Source organism: Pecten maximus, chromosome 4 (genome assembly GCF_902652985.1).
Source record: "Pecten maximus chromosome 4, xPecMax1.1, whole genome shotgun sequence".
Classification (NCBI taxonomy): domain Eukaryota; kingdom Metazoa; phylum Mollusca; class Bivalvia; order Pectinida; family Pectinidae; genus Pecten; species Pecten maximus.
The window spans coordinates 51,861,354-51,880,377 of record NC_047018.1 but is presented as its reverse complement, the minus strand read 5'-3'; the positions used below and the strand labels follow the sequence as shown (position 1 = coordinate 51,880,377).

At 39.4% G+C, this 19,024-nt stretch overlaps 1 protein-coding gene across 11 annotated transcripts in view; it reads left to right on the top strand.

Annotated features, from left to right (window-relative positions):
- Window positions 1-19,024, top strand: part of LOC117326382 — a 138,459-nt gene that overhangs the window by 72,288 nt on the left and 47,147 nt on the right. The window contains exon 1 of one of the 11 annotated variants that reach the window (XM_033883120.1): window positions 6,864-7,787. The exons of 9 other annotated variants lie outside the window; for them this stretch is intronic. In XM_033883120.1, coding sequence (XP_033739011.1) covers window positions 7,666-7,787 — 122 coding nt within the window. In that variant the 5' untranslated portion in view covers window positions 6,864-7,665. Of the gene's footprint in view, window positions 1-6,863; window positions 7,788-19,024 lie in introns of those variants that run through there. One more of the 11 variants, XM_033883125.1, reaches the window with a different exon arrangement.

Here is a 19,024-nt window from a genome sequence, read left to right as displayed (position 1 = left end):
ATCATTAAGGCGAACAATCATGTTATCACGTCGGAGGTATCATTAAGGCGATACAATCATGTTATCACGTCGGAGGTATCATTAAGGCGTTACAATCATGTTATCACGTCGGAGGTATCATTAAGGCGACACAATCATGCTACCACGTCGGAGGTATCATTAAGGCGATACAATCATGCTACCACGTCGGAGGTATCATTAAGGCGATACAATCATGGTTCCACGTCGGAGGTATCATTAAGGCGACACAATCATGCTTCCACGTCGGAGGTAACATTAAGGCGACACAATCATGCTTCCACGTCGGAGGTAACATTAAGGCGACACAATCATGCTTCCACGTCGGAGGTATCATTAAGGCGATACAATCATGGTTCCACGTCGGAGGTAACATTAAGGCGACACAATCATTCTTCCACGTCGGAGGTAACATTAAGGCGATATTGTGACTTTTAATGTATATAAAATTAAATCAATTAACAAAAGTCTGTCGATTTCTTTTAAAGAATATCATTCTATCTATAATTCTGACTTAATGAATGCATGACCATTACACGTTCCACTGCACTTTTATCAGGTAAGGACACTCCCCGGGGGGTCGGCCTGGAGGTGGATACATTCGATTTACCGGCTCCTCTGCCTCCTCGGAAGAGTTCGGCAGTAATGTGTTCTGACAGCCCCACGGGCCTGGAACGAAATGGGCTAACGACATATAAAACAGTACATCTAACTAATTCCTGGGGCTATACAATTACACTTTGGCTTAACAGTCACAAAGTAACAATACAGGGTAAACGTACATAGTATTTATAATGTACCAACACAAGACAAACGTACATATATATAGTATTTATAATGTATCAATACATGACAAACGTACATAATACTTATAATGTACCAACACAAGACAAACGTACATATATATAGTATTTATAATGTACCAACACAGGACAAACTTATATAGTATCTATAATGTACAAATATAGATCAAACGTATATAGTATCTATAATGTACCATTATAGATCAAACGTACATAATACTTATAATGTACAAACACAAGACAAACGTACATATATATAGTATTTATAATGTATCAATACATGACAAACGTATATAGTATTTATAATGTACCAACACAGGACAAACGTATATAGTATCTATAATGTACAAATATAGATCAAACGTATATAGTATCTATAATGTACCATTATAGATCAAACGTATATAGTATCTATAATGTACAAATATAGATCAAACGTACATAGTATCTATAATGTTCCATTATAGATCAAACGTACATAGTATCTATAATGTACCAATATAGACAAACGTATATAGTATCTATAATGTACCAATATAGACAAACGTACATAGTATTTATAATGTACCAATATGGACAAACGTACATAGTATCTATAATGTACCAATATAGACAAACGTACATAGTATCTATATAATGTACCATTATAGACAAACGTATATAGTATTTATAATGTACCAATATGGACAAACGTATATAGTATCTATAATGTACAAATATAGATCAAACGTACATAGTATATATAATGTACCATTATAGACAAACGTACATAGTATCTATAATGTACAATTATAGACAAACGTACATAGTATCTATAATGTACAATTATAGACAAACGTACATAGTATCTATAATGTACAATTATAGACAAACGTACATAGTATCTATAATGTACCAATATAGACAAACGTATATAGTATCTATAATGTACCAATAAAGACAAACGTACATAGTATCTATAATGTACAATTATAGACAAACGTACATAGTATCTATAATGTACAATTATAGACAAACGTACATAGTATCTATAATGTACCAATATAGACAAACGTATATAGTATCTATAATGTACCATTATAGACAAACGTATATAGTATCTATAATGTACCAATATAGACAAACGTACATAGTATCTATATAATGTACCATTATAGACAAACGTACATAGTATCTATATAATGTACCATTATAGACAAACGTACATAGTATCCATATAATGTACCAATATAGACAAACGTACATAGTATCTATAATGTACCAATATAGACGTTTTACAGGTGCTAACTGTAGGACAAGGCCAGTAGTATAGCATTATATCCGTTTATCTAGCGTTGTTTTTTTTTTTTTAAATCGGTAAAGAGTTAAAAAAAATATATATAATTAACGCCAAATCGAAAGTTACGACTCTGATATCTAATTTCGAGATCTTATTCCGGGTTCGTTAAACTATAATAAACTAGGATCAGACAACAGCCTACAGGGAATTTGTACTTCTTTTGCATTACTTTAAAAACTGAATGTAATTTATTCCACCAGCTGAAACAGATTACATTGAATATCCACTCAAAATTAAACCGGAATAGAAACAACTTTAATCTGGATTATGTTTGAGTGATTTTAATTACCTTAATGATTAAAAACAAATAGCATACACGTAAAAATATTTAATAGTTTGATAAACGAGACATCAAGATAAAACGGCCGTGCCCTATAATAACAGTGATCAAGAAACAAAAGATAAAAACATACTTCCTGATATTATTTTGGTGTAAATCAAATGAAATTAATTTGATAGTGTTATTTGACTATGAATGACACTGGCTGTTTTCGAATTGACTATGAATGACACTGGTAGTTTTCGAGTTGACTATGAATGACACTGGTTGTTTTCGAGTTGACTATGGATGACACTGGTAGTTTTCGAGTTGACTATGAATGACACTGGCTGTTTTCGAATTGACTATGAATGACACTGGTAGTTTTCGAGTTGACTATGAATGACACTGGTAGTTTTCGAGTTGACTATGAATGACACTGGTTGTTTTCGAGTTGACTATGGATGACACTGGTTGTTTTCGAGTTGACTATGGATGACACTGGTTGTTTTCGAGTTGACTATGAATGACACTGGTTGTTTTCGAGTTGACTATGAATGACACTGGTTGTTTTCGAATTGACTATGAATGACACTGGTAGTTTTTGAGTTGACTATGAATGATACTGGTTGTTTTCGAATTGACTATGAATGACACTGGTTGTTTTCGAATTGACTATGAATGACACTGGTTGTTTTCGAGGTGACTATGAATGACACTGGTTGTTTTCAAGATGACTATGGATGACACTGGTTGTTTTCAAGTTGACTATGGATGACACTGGTTGTTTTCGTGTTAACTATGAATGACGCTGGTTGTTTTCGAGGTGACTATGAATGACACTGGTTGTTTTCTAGGTGACTATGAATGACACTGGTAGTTTTCGGTTCACGTGGATTGTTTATAAGTCGGATAAGAAGGTGTTTATCAACTGCGCAATATTTTCACCTGCCAAAACACAAGTGTTTGTAATTGATACCGACATAGCGTAATTAAGCGTTTGTTTACTATGAGGGTGTATGATACCGCACCCCCTGTCTGTCTTTATTACCTCCCCGTGTAGCGGTCTGAGGTCCCAACAGGGGGCGCGCGTGTACATTGATTTCAGAAATAGTAATAACGACCAATTTCTGGAGCTATTAATTCGATATGGGTCGTAAAACGGTTACCCTTGATCTTTACATGACATCACGGAGTAGTGCTGTCCTTTTCTTTACTTCAGTTAAGTCGTCACGGGGCCACGGTGGCCGAGAGGTTAAGGTGTCCCGACACTTTATCACTAGCCCTCCAACACTGGGTTGCGAGTTCGAAACCTACGTGGGGCAGTTGCCAGGTACTGACCGTAGGCCGGTGGTTTTTCTCCGGGTACTCCGGCTTTCCTCCACCTCCAAACTCCGATATAAATCCTTTATAATATGATTTCCAAACTTGTCATACCAACTATACGAGTTTTCCTGTCGTTGACACCCGTTACAAATGTATGTACAAAATAATGTAAATGTAAACTTTATTGATTTTACAACAATTGCGAAACAAGTTATATTAACTTATATTAATCACGCTTGTTGGCCCGGATGGAAGCGCGCGAGGGGTCTCACTGCGGGAGGAAACCGGAGTACCCGGGGAAAACCCACGTGGTCGGGCAGGTGACCCTATACCTTTTCACGTCCGATCGGGGAATCGAACCCCGGCGGCCTAGGTGAAAGGCAAGTGTGTTACCACTGTGCCACCCGACCACCCCTACATAATAATCTCGACTTGCTTCAATCGAGCAATGGTTGTCATCTTCGAAAGCCTTAGAAATAGTGAAAGGGGCTGACATTCTAGTCTAGTAACCAAATGCAAGGTTTTTATAACGAATTGTCGTGTTGAATTGTAATACTAGATTATTCCATTTAGTCTTAAGGATCCAAAAAACAGTTTCGCTTTATTTGTAATTTGATGTTCGGGAGACAGAGACCATAGGTCTTGCCGTACTTAAGGAGCATTGCATCAAACTAAGGTGGTCGAAAGATCCTATTATCGTGACGAAAACCGAGTATCAGGACGACTCGTCCTAAACCGACAACATGTACTCGCACAACTTATTCAGCCAATCAGCTGCTGTATCATGTAAACCAAGTCCCTAAAGGAAGTGTGTTTGTGGGGCCTGTAGGGGTTGGTCTGAGTTATAAACATATGGAGTGGTTACTTCCTATAAACGAGAATAGAGATTAGTGGTATAAGGTTTGAAGAACAAACATATACATCCCTACTAAAAATAGGACGGCGTAGGAATACAGGTGGAAAAAAGGCGGGAATTCCCCAGATGGGAGTTTCCCCGTCCGTTGTAAGGTCCTTTGATAACACATGTGCTCCTATATACTATGAACCTGTGCACAATATCTGTTGTGTGTGGCGGGAATAGATACTTAATTCCGTCATTTTAACTCCAAATGAATGATAGAGGCGAATAAATCTGCAGTTTTGACATATAGTGAGGAGTTTCTATTGTGAGAGTCCCTCAACTACGTAACATGTGGAGGATTATCTCTCATTCATTCCGAGTGGGTAGCCGGTTTGTCACAACACCAATTCATTCAATTGTGAGACTAATGGACAGAAATACCGCATCCTTCAGTCAGTCTCCTGCACATCGGCCAATGTAATATACCTTATTACGTGTGCCAAGTGTAGCATGCAGTATGTAGGGGAGACCAAAACACCACTGAATCTGAGGATAAATAACCACCGTTGTTCCATCAAACAGAAACGCCAGGACTTGCCAGTAGCGAGACATTTCAACATGCCGAGCCACACAATGCATGACATGCAGGTTGTCCCCATTGACCACTGCAGGGGTTGGAATGACCAGCAACGCCTGAATAGGGAACGACATTGGATCAACCAACTACAAACCGGCTACCCACTCGCTGCCATCACATCGAATCAACCCGCGATGCTTTTCTGTTAAACCTTTAGGTTATATTATTTATTTATTTATTTATTTATTTATTTATTCATTCATTCATTCATTTACTTTTAGCATCTGTACACCACCAAAGATGTTTCCTTATTAATCATAATAGGCCCTCGGCGAATTAAGTATCGGCCGAGGGGGATCATTTTTACAACATTACGATATTTTTTGTTGTTTATACCTACTATATTTGTGTAACTGTTCCATGTTCTATGTCTACATATGATCGTATGTAATTTACCTGTGTCTTGATAAAGGGGCAGATTGCCTCGAAAATTCGACAATTTACTTGTCTGTACTGTCGTTATTACTACTTGACATATACATTTGTATCTATTTGTAGTAATACGCATCCAACATTTGTTTGTTAGGATCCAGTACCTATATTGGTTTATACCGTCGCTATTACTTACTAGACCCTATATATATATATATATATATATATATATATAATATAGGTACACAAACCAGTTACTGAAAACCTATTGCACTACTGGGCTGACATAGTGAACTGGTACGCTAGGGTCACGTATGTAAAACACATACAACCACAAGGCCGGAGTCCCGAAATACCTACCGCGCCTTACATCGCACGTGCTTTCTGCACGTTCAGCTTAATTAAATTGTACACGTTTGTTATATTGTACTAAACAGTAATTGATTAACATGGTGATATTCTCAGTATTAAATCAATGTTATCCATTGACTAAGAGAACATAACCTATAAGGTGTATACTTCAGTATTGTAGTGGATGTGCCATCATGACGGAGCTTTGAGAAATTAAATTCCTACAGACAGGCGATATTTTCCATTCGGCTGAAGTCTTCAAATGCGTTGCTATGTGCAATCAATAAAGGAAAACTGTTTCTCTTATATGCGATACATTTTGACGACAATGAACCCTTCTCGTGATTCCAATACGAGGCTGTTGTTGTCCCCCGTTAATCGCCACACATATAGGCATTGTAACTGGTATTATATATAAATCGCTACGCTTTCGCGTAAAAGACTTTAGCTTGATGAATAAAACTCGTTTGGTGGAATGTAAAATATTCATAGGCTGGCAGAGCAGTAGGGCTTCCTCGAGACAGAGCCAGTACTGTCTGTACTTTGTCTATGGAAGGCAGAATGTCAATACAAAATACTGGTGATGTACAACAGTGTGAAGCACTTTCAATTATCATCCTTACCTACTTTGTTTGCCGTTGTCAGTAGGAACCCTATTATTCACAAAAAAGTATGTGGCATGGCGTTTTACATTTCAATATTCCCACTTTGTTGTTGGAACAAATATCTGAATACATTTTTATTAGAGCGACAAAGCTAACACGTCACTGGAACGCTTAAAACATCGCTTTCCTTGGGACTCTCTACACAACGCTTATACTCGCATCAACACCTGCGCATGTCTGCTGGGTTTGCTTGCCTTAAAGAATGTAGCAACCTTGACCAATTGCCAAAATCCTGGTGTTCAAGAATAGACATTTTGGAACAAGTTACGGCAGGGAGCTTCAAACACTTTCGCTCGTGTAGAAGATGACTACATGGATATGTACCGAGGAGAATAGTTAGAAGGTTGTGGGCGGCGCAACGTTAATAACTTGGATGAGAATGTTGAAGTATCTGATGTATAGAAGTGCGTAGATATATATATACCCGTCAATAAGTCTTTAAAACAAAACGAGCATCACATATTCTATTACCATGGAATAATGATAATGTGTGGTCATTAAGAATTTCACGGGTGAAACATGTCTCGATTTGGTGCTTTCACTTGTAATTATATGATGATGGCGGGTATGTGACAGCCTCATTTAAATACGACACGTTTGACCGCTGTTGACGCTCATTCCTTCTCGGATACAACCTTGTATATACATGGCAGTACCACCAGGCTCTGTGTCCCTGTCGCCAGCCCGGGGAGTCTGCGTCCAGTGTCGCCGGAACTGGTGCTGACAGGAAAGTCCTCACCGCATTATTCCAATCGTTTCGCACACTATTAATTTATCATCTCCTGGAACTCCGGTATAAAACGTGTAGCTACGGCTGTGTGAACTGCTGCCATTATAACCCACGTTGTGTAGTTTGTTCTGCCATTGGTGGCGTGCAGTTGTCATAGCTCGCTGTCGTGTCCCCAATGACGGTGGACAGGAGAATTAGAGGGAGTATACCGCCGCCCATCAACCTTCACACATAAGTGTTTAATTCATTGTGTCTGTAAAAAGTGGACATTGTCTTCATTATTGATTGGATATATATCTACCACCATCGGATTCGCTTGACCACATGGTGGACAACTGTAAGGCGATGTCGGAAACACTGGTCAGTTCAAAGATGCGCTCTGAAAACAACAACACGTATGACTGGAAGGCAGACAACAGGAGGAGAGCACCGTGTACCTGTGCTCGGTAAAGTTCGGGGTAGTATCGGGTGGGATGATAATCTATACGGTAATGGTAGTGTGGTACTGGTAGTTTACATTCTAGAGAAAAGCTGATCAAAATAGATAAACTTTTCACACATGAAAAATACGCTAATAATTAAATGTGTACATTTTCGTCAAAAAGATAAACTTTTTCACACATGAAAAATACGCTTATAATTAAATGTGTATATTTTGGTCAAATAGATAAACTTTTCACACATGAAACATACGCTAATAATTAAATGTGAATATTTTGGTCGATGTGTTTTCAATCATTTTATGTTTTGATGTTTAAACATGCATGACGAGGTTTGTTATATCAGTAGAGTGTTTACGGTAACATACATGTTTATAAGTACATACGTATGATTTACTTACACACGATGTAGACCAGCGTCACATCAGATTAGGATGAGAATCAAATACACGTGTAAACGCACGTCCATTTCGTATATTGGTGATGATATCCTTAGATACAGCAGTATAATGTGGTAATCAGGTGAGGGACATTGTTTCACCCACTGCCAAATAGTTTTGTGTGTGATATGTAATTTACAAACAAGTAAATAAGAAAATACATCTATACCCGAGCTAGAGTGTGTTTGATCAGTCCAGAACTTGTTCCAAATGTAGACAGTTGTTGAATGTCGAAGTTGAACGCTGCAGTTTGTTTATAGACAGCTAATTGTCAGTGATTTACAAATCTGACGGTATGTAAACTGTTTCCGTCACAACTACAAGTGATCGGGATGTTACTATCATACAAACCAGATGTGTGGTGCCAAGCGCGACCTTGACCTCCTACAAACCCTGGTGAAGTCAATAAGCGCCCTCGAGACCTGGATGTAAGGAGAATCTATTGATTGCCCTTTGATATATTCAGTCTGGTGCTTCCATGGTTTCTATCGGTTTTAGGCCGGAAGTAATTGAATGAAAACTGTTTATATAGCGACACACATATTTGTGGCTCCTCCTGCTCCCGAAATAGCTCAGGAATGTAAGTTACTAAGATGTAACACAATCTAATGGCCGTATATATATATATATATATATATGAGTTATTGTTTGTTACGCTAATATCTGTTGGTAAATATTTTTTGGGCATCAATTCATTGTTGCTCTTTGAGGCTCACATTTAGTCGCCTCCCGCCATCAACAGCATCTTGGTCCGATTTGGCCCGAACCGTCTGTTTCCCGTATTGTCCTGTAAGGACACTTCGGCATTCGTATTTCTTATATTCTCAGTCTTGATAAATATTCGTAGTAGTTTTTTTCACACCACTCTCTATAATTCTAATTATCTAAAAGATATTTTTCAAAAGTTTTTCAGACTTTGTACGCGATATTTAATCAATCACTGTAGAGACGATAATGCAACATTTTTATTCTGAAATCTGATATCAATGCAATGTCGTCCACTAAATTTTTACTTACCTATTCTGTAAGTATTTAGGGACGCATCGTCTTTGAACTCTTCGATGTACTTTCACGTGCGGGGGAATTCAAAATATCTCTGCCGTTGGTCGCATAGCGTTCTAGTGTTGAACATGATACAGTCACGCTAGTAACCGCCTTCGGCCCACGTTTGCCGAAGGGTTCATTGTTGTTTCTCCAGTTACTAAAACATTATTCTTATTGTATTTTATTGTATTTCCAGTACTTCTTATATATATTATGTGATTGTATTTGTATTTTTTGTGTTTTGATAAAGGGGCGGATTGCCTCGAAAATTTAACAAGCCTCATTGTCCACACTGTTACAATTACTTCTTTGCCCCATATATATATATATATATATATATATAATCTCGTGAATGCTGCATCCTCAGCATCAGAGATTCTGTCACGTGATGTGATTATATATGTATCATACAATTGTAACATGATTTTGATTGGTTCGTTTGGCTTCACTCTCCAATATAGTCAACTCTGTACCATTAGACATCGTGTCTAGAGCCTGGTTAGTCACGTGTCATCAACAAAACACCTCTAAAAATGTACGTCAATATAAACCATGTATTTCTATATATAGTCATTTACAGTCCACTGTTATAACAAATGCAGTTGTTTATGCATGTAAAACAGATATTTATCATAACCATTGTACAGACTCTCACGGGGACGAATATATTGGATTGTGATGGTCCGTGTCGATAGAGGTTAGGCGGCTATCGTCCTCATTCTGATGCTGTGTCGGCTACCACATCAATAAAATCGTATTACACAATTGTTTTGTATATGTGTCGTACATGTGGTGTACATGTGTTGTACATGTGTTGTACATGTGTTATACCTGTGGTGTACATGTGGTGTACATGTATTGTACATGTGTTATACCTGTGTTGTATATGTGTCGTACATGTGGTGTACATGTGTTATACATGTGTTGTACATGTGTTATACCTGTGTCGTACATGTGTTATACATGTGTTGTACATGTGTTATACCTGTGTTGTATATGTGTCGTACATGTGGTGTACATGTGTTGTACATGTGTTGTACATGTGTTGTACATGTGTTATACCTGTGTTGTATATGTGTCGTACATGTGGTGTACATGTGTTATACATGTGTTGTACATGTGTTATACCTGTGTTGTATATGTGTCGTACATGTGGTGTACATGTATTGAACATGTGTTATACCTGTGGTGTACATGTGTCGTACATGTGTTATACCTGTGTTGTACATGTGTTATACCTGTGTTGTACATGTGTCGCACATGTGGTGTACATGTGTTGTACATGTGTTATACCTGTGGTGTACATGTGTTATACCTGTGTTGTATATGTGTCGTACATGTGGTGTACATGTATTGTACATGTGGTGTACATGTGTTATACCTGTGTTGTATATGTGTCGTACATGTGGTGTACATGTATTGTACATGTGGTGTACATGTGTTATACCTGTGTTGTACATGTGTCGTACATGTGTTGTTCATGTGTTGTACATGTGTTATACCTGTGGTGTACATGTGTTATACATGTGTTATACCTGTGGTGTACATGTGTTATACCTGTGTTGTATATGTGTCGTACATGTGTTGTACATGTGGTGTACATGTGTTATACCTGTGTTGTATATGTGTTGTACCTGTGTTGTATATGTGTCGTACATGTGGTGTACATGTATTGTACATGTGGTGTACATGTATTGTACATGTGGTGTACATGTGTCGTACATGTGGTGTACATGTGGTGTACATAGTATACACAGTGGAGCCTATGCCTATCCTAAAACAATCCGACAAGTATTGTACCGGACATTCCCTGTAGCATCCGAAACATGATGTACCGGACATTCCCTAGAGAGTGTGACACATGGTGTACCGGACATTCCCTAGAGAGTGTGACACATGATGTACCGGACATTCCCTAGAGAGTGTGACACATGATGTACCGGACATTACCTAGAGAGTCTGACACATGATGTACCGGACATTCCCTAGAGAGTGTGACACATGATGTACCGGACATTCCCTAGATAGTCTGACACATGATGTACCGGACATTCCCTAGAGAGTCTGACACATGATGTACCGGACATTACCTAGAGAGTCTGACACGTGGTGTACCGGACATTCCCTAGAGAGTCTGACACGTGGTGTACCGGACATTCCCTAGAGAGTCTGACACATGATGTACCGGACATTCCCTATAGATTCTGACACATGAAGTACCGGACATTCCCTAGAGAATCTGACACATGGTGTACCGGACATTACCTAGAGAGTCTGACACGTGATGTACCGGACATTACCTAGAGAGTGTGACACATGGTGTACCGGACATTCCCTAGAGAGTCTGACACATAATGTACCGGACATTACCTAGAGAATCTGACACATGATGTACCGGACATTACCTAGAGAGTCTGACACATGGTGTACCGGACATTACCTAGAGAGTCTGACACATGATGTACCGGACATTACCTAGAGAGTCTGACACATGATGTACCGGACATTACCTAGAGAGTGTGACACATGGTGTACCGGACATTACCTAGAGAGTCTGACACGTGATGTACCGGACATTCCATAGAGAGTCTGACACATGCTGTACCGGACATTCCCTAGAGAGTCTGACACGTGGTGTACCGGACATTACCTAGAGAGTCTGACACATGATGTACCGGACATTACCTAGAGAGTGTGACACATGGTGTACCGGACATTACCTAGAGAGTCTGACACGTGATGTACCGGACATTCCATAGAGAGTCTGACACATGCTGTACCGGACATTCCCTAGAGAGTGTGACACATGGTGTACCGGACATTACCTAGAGAGTCTGACACGTGATGTACCGGACATTCCCTAGAGAGTGTGACACATGGTGTACCGGACATTACCTAGAGAGTCTGACACATGGTGTACCGGACATTACCTAGAGAGTCTGACACATGGTGTACCGGACATTACCTAGAGAGTCTGACACATGATGTACCGGACATTACCTAGAGAGTCTGACACATGGTGTACCGGACATTCCCTAGAGAATCTGACACATAGTGTACCGGACATTCCCTAGAGAATCTGACACATGATGTACCGGACATTACCTAGAGAGTCTGACACGTGGTATACCGGACATTCCCTAGAGAGTCTGACACATGGTGTACCGGACATTACCTAAAGAATCTGACACATGATGTACCGGACATTCCCTAGAGAGTCTGACACGTGATGTACCGGACATTACCTAGAGAGTCTGACACGTGGTGTACCGGACATTCCCTAGAGAGTCTGACACGTGATGTACCGGACATTACCTAGAGAGTCTGACACGTGATGTACCGGACATTACTAGAGATTCTGACACGTGATGTACCGGACATTACTAGAGAGTCTGACACGTGGTGTACCGGACATTCCCTAGAGAGTCTGACACGTGATGTACCGGACATTACCTAGAGAGTCTGACACATGATGTACCGGACATTACCTAGAGAGTGTGACACATGCTGTACCGGACATTACCTAGAGAATCTGACACATGGTGTACCGGACATTACCTAGAGAATCTGACACATGGTGTACCGGACATTCCCTAGAGAGTCTGACACATGGTGTACCGGACATTCCCTAGAGAGTGTGACACATGGTGTACCGGACATTACCTAGAGAATCTGACACATGATGTACCGGACATTCCCTGGAGAGTGTGACACATGGTGTACCGGACATTACCTAGAGAATCTGACACATGCTGTACCGGACATTCCCTAGAGAGTCTGACACATGGTGTACCGGACATTACCTAGAGAATCTGACACATGATGTAGCGGACATTCCCTAGAGAGTCTGACACATGATGTACCGGACATTCCCTAGAGAGTGTGACACATGCTGTACCGGACATTACCTAGAGAGTCTGACACGTGGTGTACCGGACATTCCCTAGAGAGTCTGACACGTGATGTACCGGACATTACCTAGAGAGTCTGACACGTGATGTACCGGACATTACCTAGAGAGTCTGACACGTGATGTACCGGACATTACCTAGAGAGTCTGACACGTGATGTACCGGACATTACCTAGAGAGTCTGACACGTGGTGTACCGGACAATCTTTGCAGCATCCGACACGTATCGGGTCGATATTACAAAAAGTCTCTGTAGAGTGTTCTGCATCAATAAAACACTACCTCATCACTGCATGGTCAGTATCAGTCAACAATGGTCAGTATCAGACAACAATGGTCAGTATCAGTCAACAATGGTCAGTATCAGTCAACAATGGTCAGTATCAGTCAACAATGGTCAGTATCAGACAACAATGGTCAGTATCAGTCAACAATGGTCAGTATCAGTCAACAATGGTCAGTATCAGACAACAATGGTCAGTATCAGACAACAATGGTCAGTATCAGTCAACAATGGTCAGTATCAGTCAACAATGGTCAGTATCAGTCAACAATGGTCAGTATCAGACAACAATGGTCAGTATCAGACAACAGTGGTCAGTATCAGACAACAATGGTCAGTATCAGACAACAATGGTCGGTATCAGTGTCTGTCAATCAGAATTTTTTGTCTGTAGTCGGATTTTATTTCACTCTCCCTATATCTGGTCGTTGGTCAGTCTGTGAAATCACTCTACGTATGAGTGGTAACATCCATCTCTTTGCTTTGTCCACCAGATCCGGATGTCGGTCGATTTGGAGTTATCATATACTAGATTATATATCACTACCTACATGTAAAAGGTAGTCAGTACTTTTATAATGTTATGATTCCGTGTGAAATAGAAATTATATTACAAATATTCCAGAAGAGATATTTCAGGTTCAATATAAGCTCTCCTTGGTAGATTAATTCAAAACTTTTTTACAGCTCTATCGATTGATCGCACTCACAGAATTAGATCTCCGTTTTATTACAACACAGCCTTTGATGTGATCGTAAAACCTGATTTAGCCAGGACAAAATACCAAACAAATCTCATATTATTCTCCAAGTCGGTAGCCAGCACCAATAGCGGAGGACGTGTCGTAGTAAAATAACAATACCCCTCCGACCTTTTGTTACATCTCTGACTGTCGGCAGAATGTGTAATTTAGATTTGGGACGATACTTACAGATGGAGGCCAACATGAATTTAATGAAACAAATTCGGCATTGCTTATTTTGGTGTGTAATGTGATTGGTTGATGGTCCTGGCATACAGAGCCTGGTTCGGGCTTCATAATAATGTATCTATGGCAACCGAGACATCAGTATTCATTTGAAAGATGTTTGTATCAAAACAAGTTTGAATCTTGATAGAAATGTTAACCCTGCAGAGGGTGATCTTCCGTATTACGTCACATACAAATCAAACATACATGTTGATTTACCGTGTTACGTCACAAACAAATCAAACATACATGTTGATTTACCGTGTTACGTCACATACAAATAAAACATACATGTTGATTTACCGTGTTACGTCACAAACAAATCAAACATACATGTTGATTTACCGTGTTACGTCACAAACAAATAAAACATACATGTTGATTTACCGTGTTACGTCACAAACAAATCAAACATACATGTTGATTTACCGTGTTACGTCACAAACAAATAAAACATACATGTTGATTTACCGTGTTACGTCACAAACAAATAAAACATACATGTTGATTTACCGTGTTACGTCACATACAAATAAAACATACATGTTGATTTACCGTGTTACGTCACATACAAATAAAACATACATGTTGATTTACCGTGTTACGTCACATATAAATCAAACATACATGTTGATCTGCCTTGTTACGTCACATATATATCAAACATATATGTTGATCTGCCTTGTTACGTCACATACAAATAAAACATACATGTTGATCTGCCTTGTTACGTCACATACAAATAAAACATACATGTTGATTTACCGTGTTACGTCACATACAAATCAAACATACATGTTGATCTGCCTTGTTACGTCACAAACAAATCAAACATACATGTTGATTTACCGTGTTACGTCACATATATATCAAACATACATGTTGATTTACCGTGTTACGTCACATAACAAATCAAACATACATGTTGATTTACCTTGTTACGTCACAAACAAATCAAACATACATGTTGATCTGCCTTGTTACGTCACATACAAATAAAACATACATGTTGATCGTTGAATAAGCAGTTTTGGAAGGTAGCTTAATGGTATGCATAAGTGGCCGACTGTCCCCCAGGGGCTGATGGGCGGGGTCAAAAGGGCCAAAGAATTAAGGTGACCGTTAAACCTCATGGCCCTCTTATTTAGTATCACCAGACTGTTGCGACTTCCCATCTGCATCGCCATATTACTTTCGATTTGCTCTTAGTGTAAAATTGGAGAATATAGCTAAACAAAAGGGAATATTTCCATTAAGCCTAGTGATATGATGTTGTCTTGAAAGTGAAAGGTCACTAGTTCGAGTCCAAGCGCGGACAACTGTTGACTACTTCAAGTGAATGCTATAGGATATTAATAGTCTTCCTTGGACCTAAAGCGTCGCTGACGAATCCTAGAAGTTTAATCATTTATGTCTCTTAATCTCAATCTGAGTTTGTCTTGAATAATGTTATATGTTTTGTCTTTTGTACATTCTTATATATCTGTCCATCTGGCTGTCAACCTATTTTGCTACATATAAAGAAAAAATACTGGGTAGTGAGATTGTTAGCCCGAGTTTCCTCTGGCCCTGTCACTATGTCTGGTGTTGGTGTCTACAGAGGAAACTCGGGCTACACCAGACATGGTGACAGGGCCAGAGGAAACTCGGGCTACACCAGACATGGTGACAGGGCCAGAGGAAACTCGGGCTACACCAGACATGGTGACAGGGCCAGAGGAAACTCGGGCTACACCAGACATGGTGACAGGGCCAGAGGAAACTCGTCTACACCAGACATGGTGACAGGGCCAGAGGAAACTCGGGCTACACCAGACATGGTGACAGGGCCAGAGGAAACTCGGGCTACACCAGACATGGTGACAGGGCCAGAGGAAACTCGGGCTACACCAGACATGGTGACAGGGCCAGAGGAAACTCGTCTACACCAGACATGGTGACAGGGCCAGAGGAAACTCGGGCTACACCAGACATGGTGACAGGGCCAGAGGAAACTCGGGCTACACCAGACATGGTGACAGGGCCAGAGGAAACTCGGGCTACACCAGACATGGTGACAGGGCCAGAGGAAACTCGGGCTATGAGATTGTGTGTCGTGTGTGCCTCACTCAATCCAGCTATCTGGGGTTTAAACAATTTTAACATTACGTAAACATCCTATGCCGGTTTTCACATTTAAGTACCCATCTTAATGCATGCCGACAGCGTGTATATATTGAGCATATTAAATTATCTATATGAACTGGTAATATTGAGCACTGAGACGTGACGTAAAGAGCACCAGGTTTTTTTATCCTCTACGACTCGTATTCAAGTCACCTGATTATACAAATATGCAATATCATGTACAGTTTAATAATTGAATATCGCTCGTTGTATTTTGATATTGAAAGAGAAAGTAAAAAAGCTTGTTTAAACTATGAATATTACACATTGGCCTTGTCATAGTTGTATTTTGATATTGGAAAGAGAAAGAAGAAAAAGCTTGTTTATATTATAAATATTACACAATGGCCTTGTCAGAACACGACGGGTCATGGCTGACTTTTACTTCATTTTCCTGATGTTCACATATTCTGGTAACAAAGCCAGCTGGCCCATGCGCGTGGTTTCGTTGTGAGCGTTTGATGTAAGCATTGTAGATATTACCAATTGTTTAGACAGGCTTACATATTTTACAATACACCTCTAGTTTGATGTGATAGAAATGTTTATAAATATTGTCGAAACTTTTATGAGAATTTCATGACAAGTAAAAAGAAAAAATAAGTTTTCCCTTCAACGTTGTACGCTACGATGCCATTAGCTAACCTCAGGTATGACTGACACATAGAAACATAAGTAAATTGTAGACAGATACATGGTCAGTTACTTAACACATAGGATTGCTGTTGATATTTGTCAAAAGTACATTTATTGTGGGTATCAAGATCAGTTAGCAATGCGTTACGTACGGGTAACTATATATATAGTGGTAAATTGTAAATTTTGATTTTACTGAAAATATTGTCTGAGCGCTTTCCTGCTGCTAAAAACAAGACATTTTCAAATTTATGCTCCGTCCTTTCCTTTTATAGTCTGGGCCCCAGTTTACTGGAATCACCAGGTATGAGGGACTACGGTGTCCCGACACTTTATCACTAGCCCTCCACCTCTAGGTTGCGAGTTCGAAACCTACGTGGGGCAGTTGCCAGTTACTGACAGTAGGCCGGTGGTTTTTCTCCGGGTACTCCGGCTTTCCTCCACCTCCAAAACCTGGCACGTCCTTAAATGACCCTGGCTGCTAATAGGACGTTAAACAAAAACAAACAAACAAACAAAATCACCAGGTATGACGTCAAGGGTCCGCTGATGGTTTTGTTTTACCTCGGCTCCGCTATAGTCAATATTCGATGCCATTAGGCCCTTGTGGTTTTAAAAACACGACGGTAAATTTTGATTTGGTGTATGCCAAATGGACATGGAGAGAAATTGAATCACATAAAAAGCTGTATAATTTGTATGATGATTACAAATTCTTAAATGTTAATTTTCTCTATTTCTAGATAGTAGCATTCCTGCTTGCCTTACCTACGGTGTTTACATGTGCCAGCTGATTCGAGAGCTTGTTTCCATTATCACGATTTCTCTGATGTCAACTACTGACGAAAGGTTAACGTCTATAGATTGATCTCATTTCACAACAAACTATTTCCTTGCGTGTTTTTGTGTTCGATGATTGTTGATTTGCATACTGGTTCTGTTCTGATTTTGATCACGTGACTTAACCTGGATTTGACCTAGATGGGTATGGCGGGTGTCGAGTGTGAAGCGAGGACGCTAGCCCTTCCGAGACACCTGAATAACCTGTTTTCCTTGTACCTGTACAATGATCTCCATGTATATCTACATTTTGTTCGGTTTTGGTTTTTATTGGTTTCCATAGAACTACAGTTTTGTATTCTCTGTTGTTTTCATCATAATGCCGGTATCTCTGTTGTTTTATGGATTTTTTTATCATAATGTCAGTATTTGCTGTTGTTTTTCTCCATAATGTCGGTATTCTCTGCTGTTTTCATCATAAAGTCAGAATTTTCTGTTGTTTTTCTAATAATGTCGGTATTCTTTGTTGTTTAATGCTGTTTTTGTCATGATGTCGGTATTCTCTGTTGTTTTTATACATGACGAATTGGTCACCTATTTGACACTATAGTTTTTGTAGTACTGGTGTATTTCGTTGGTGCTTATAATCAGTCTTAACTACGGAATTGGAACCCAACGAAGATAAGTATACGCAAAAGATAGTACCGTGTAACAAAGTATTACATTATAACCTGGTTGTAGTACCGTGTAACATTATAACCAGGTTGTAGTACCGTGACACAAATTATAACATTATAACCGGGTTGTAGTACCGTGTAACAAAGTATTACATTATAACCGGGTTGTAGTACCGTGTAACAAAGTATAACATTATAACCGGGTTGTAGTACCGTGACACAAAGTATAACATTATAACCGGGTTGTATTACCGTGTCACAAAGTATAACATTATAATCCGGGTTGTAGTACCGTGTGACAAAGTATAACATTATAACCGGGTTGTAGTACCGTG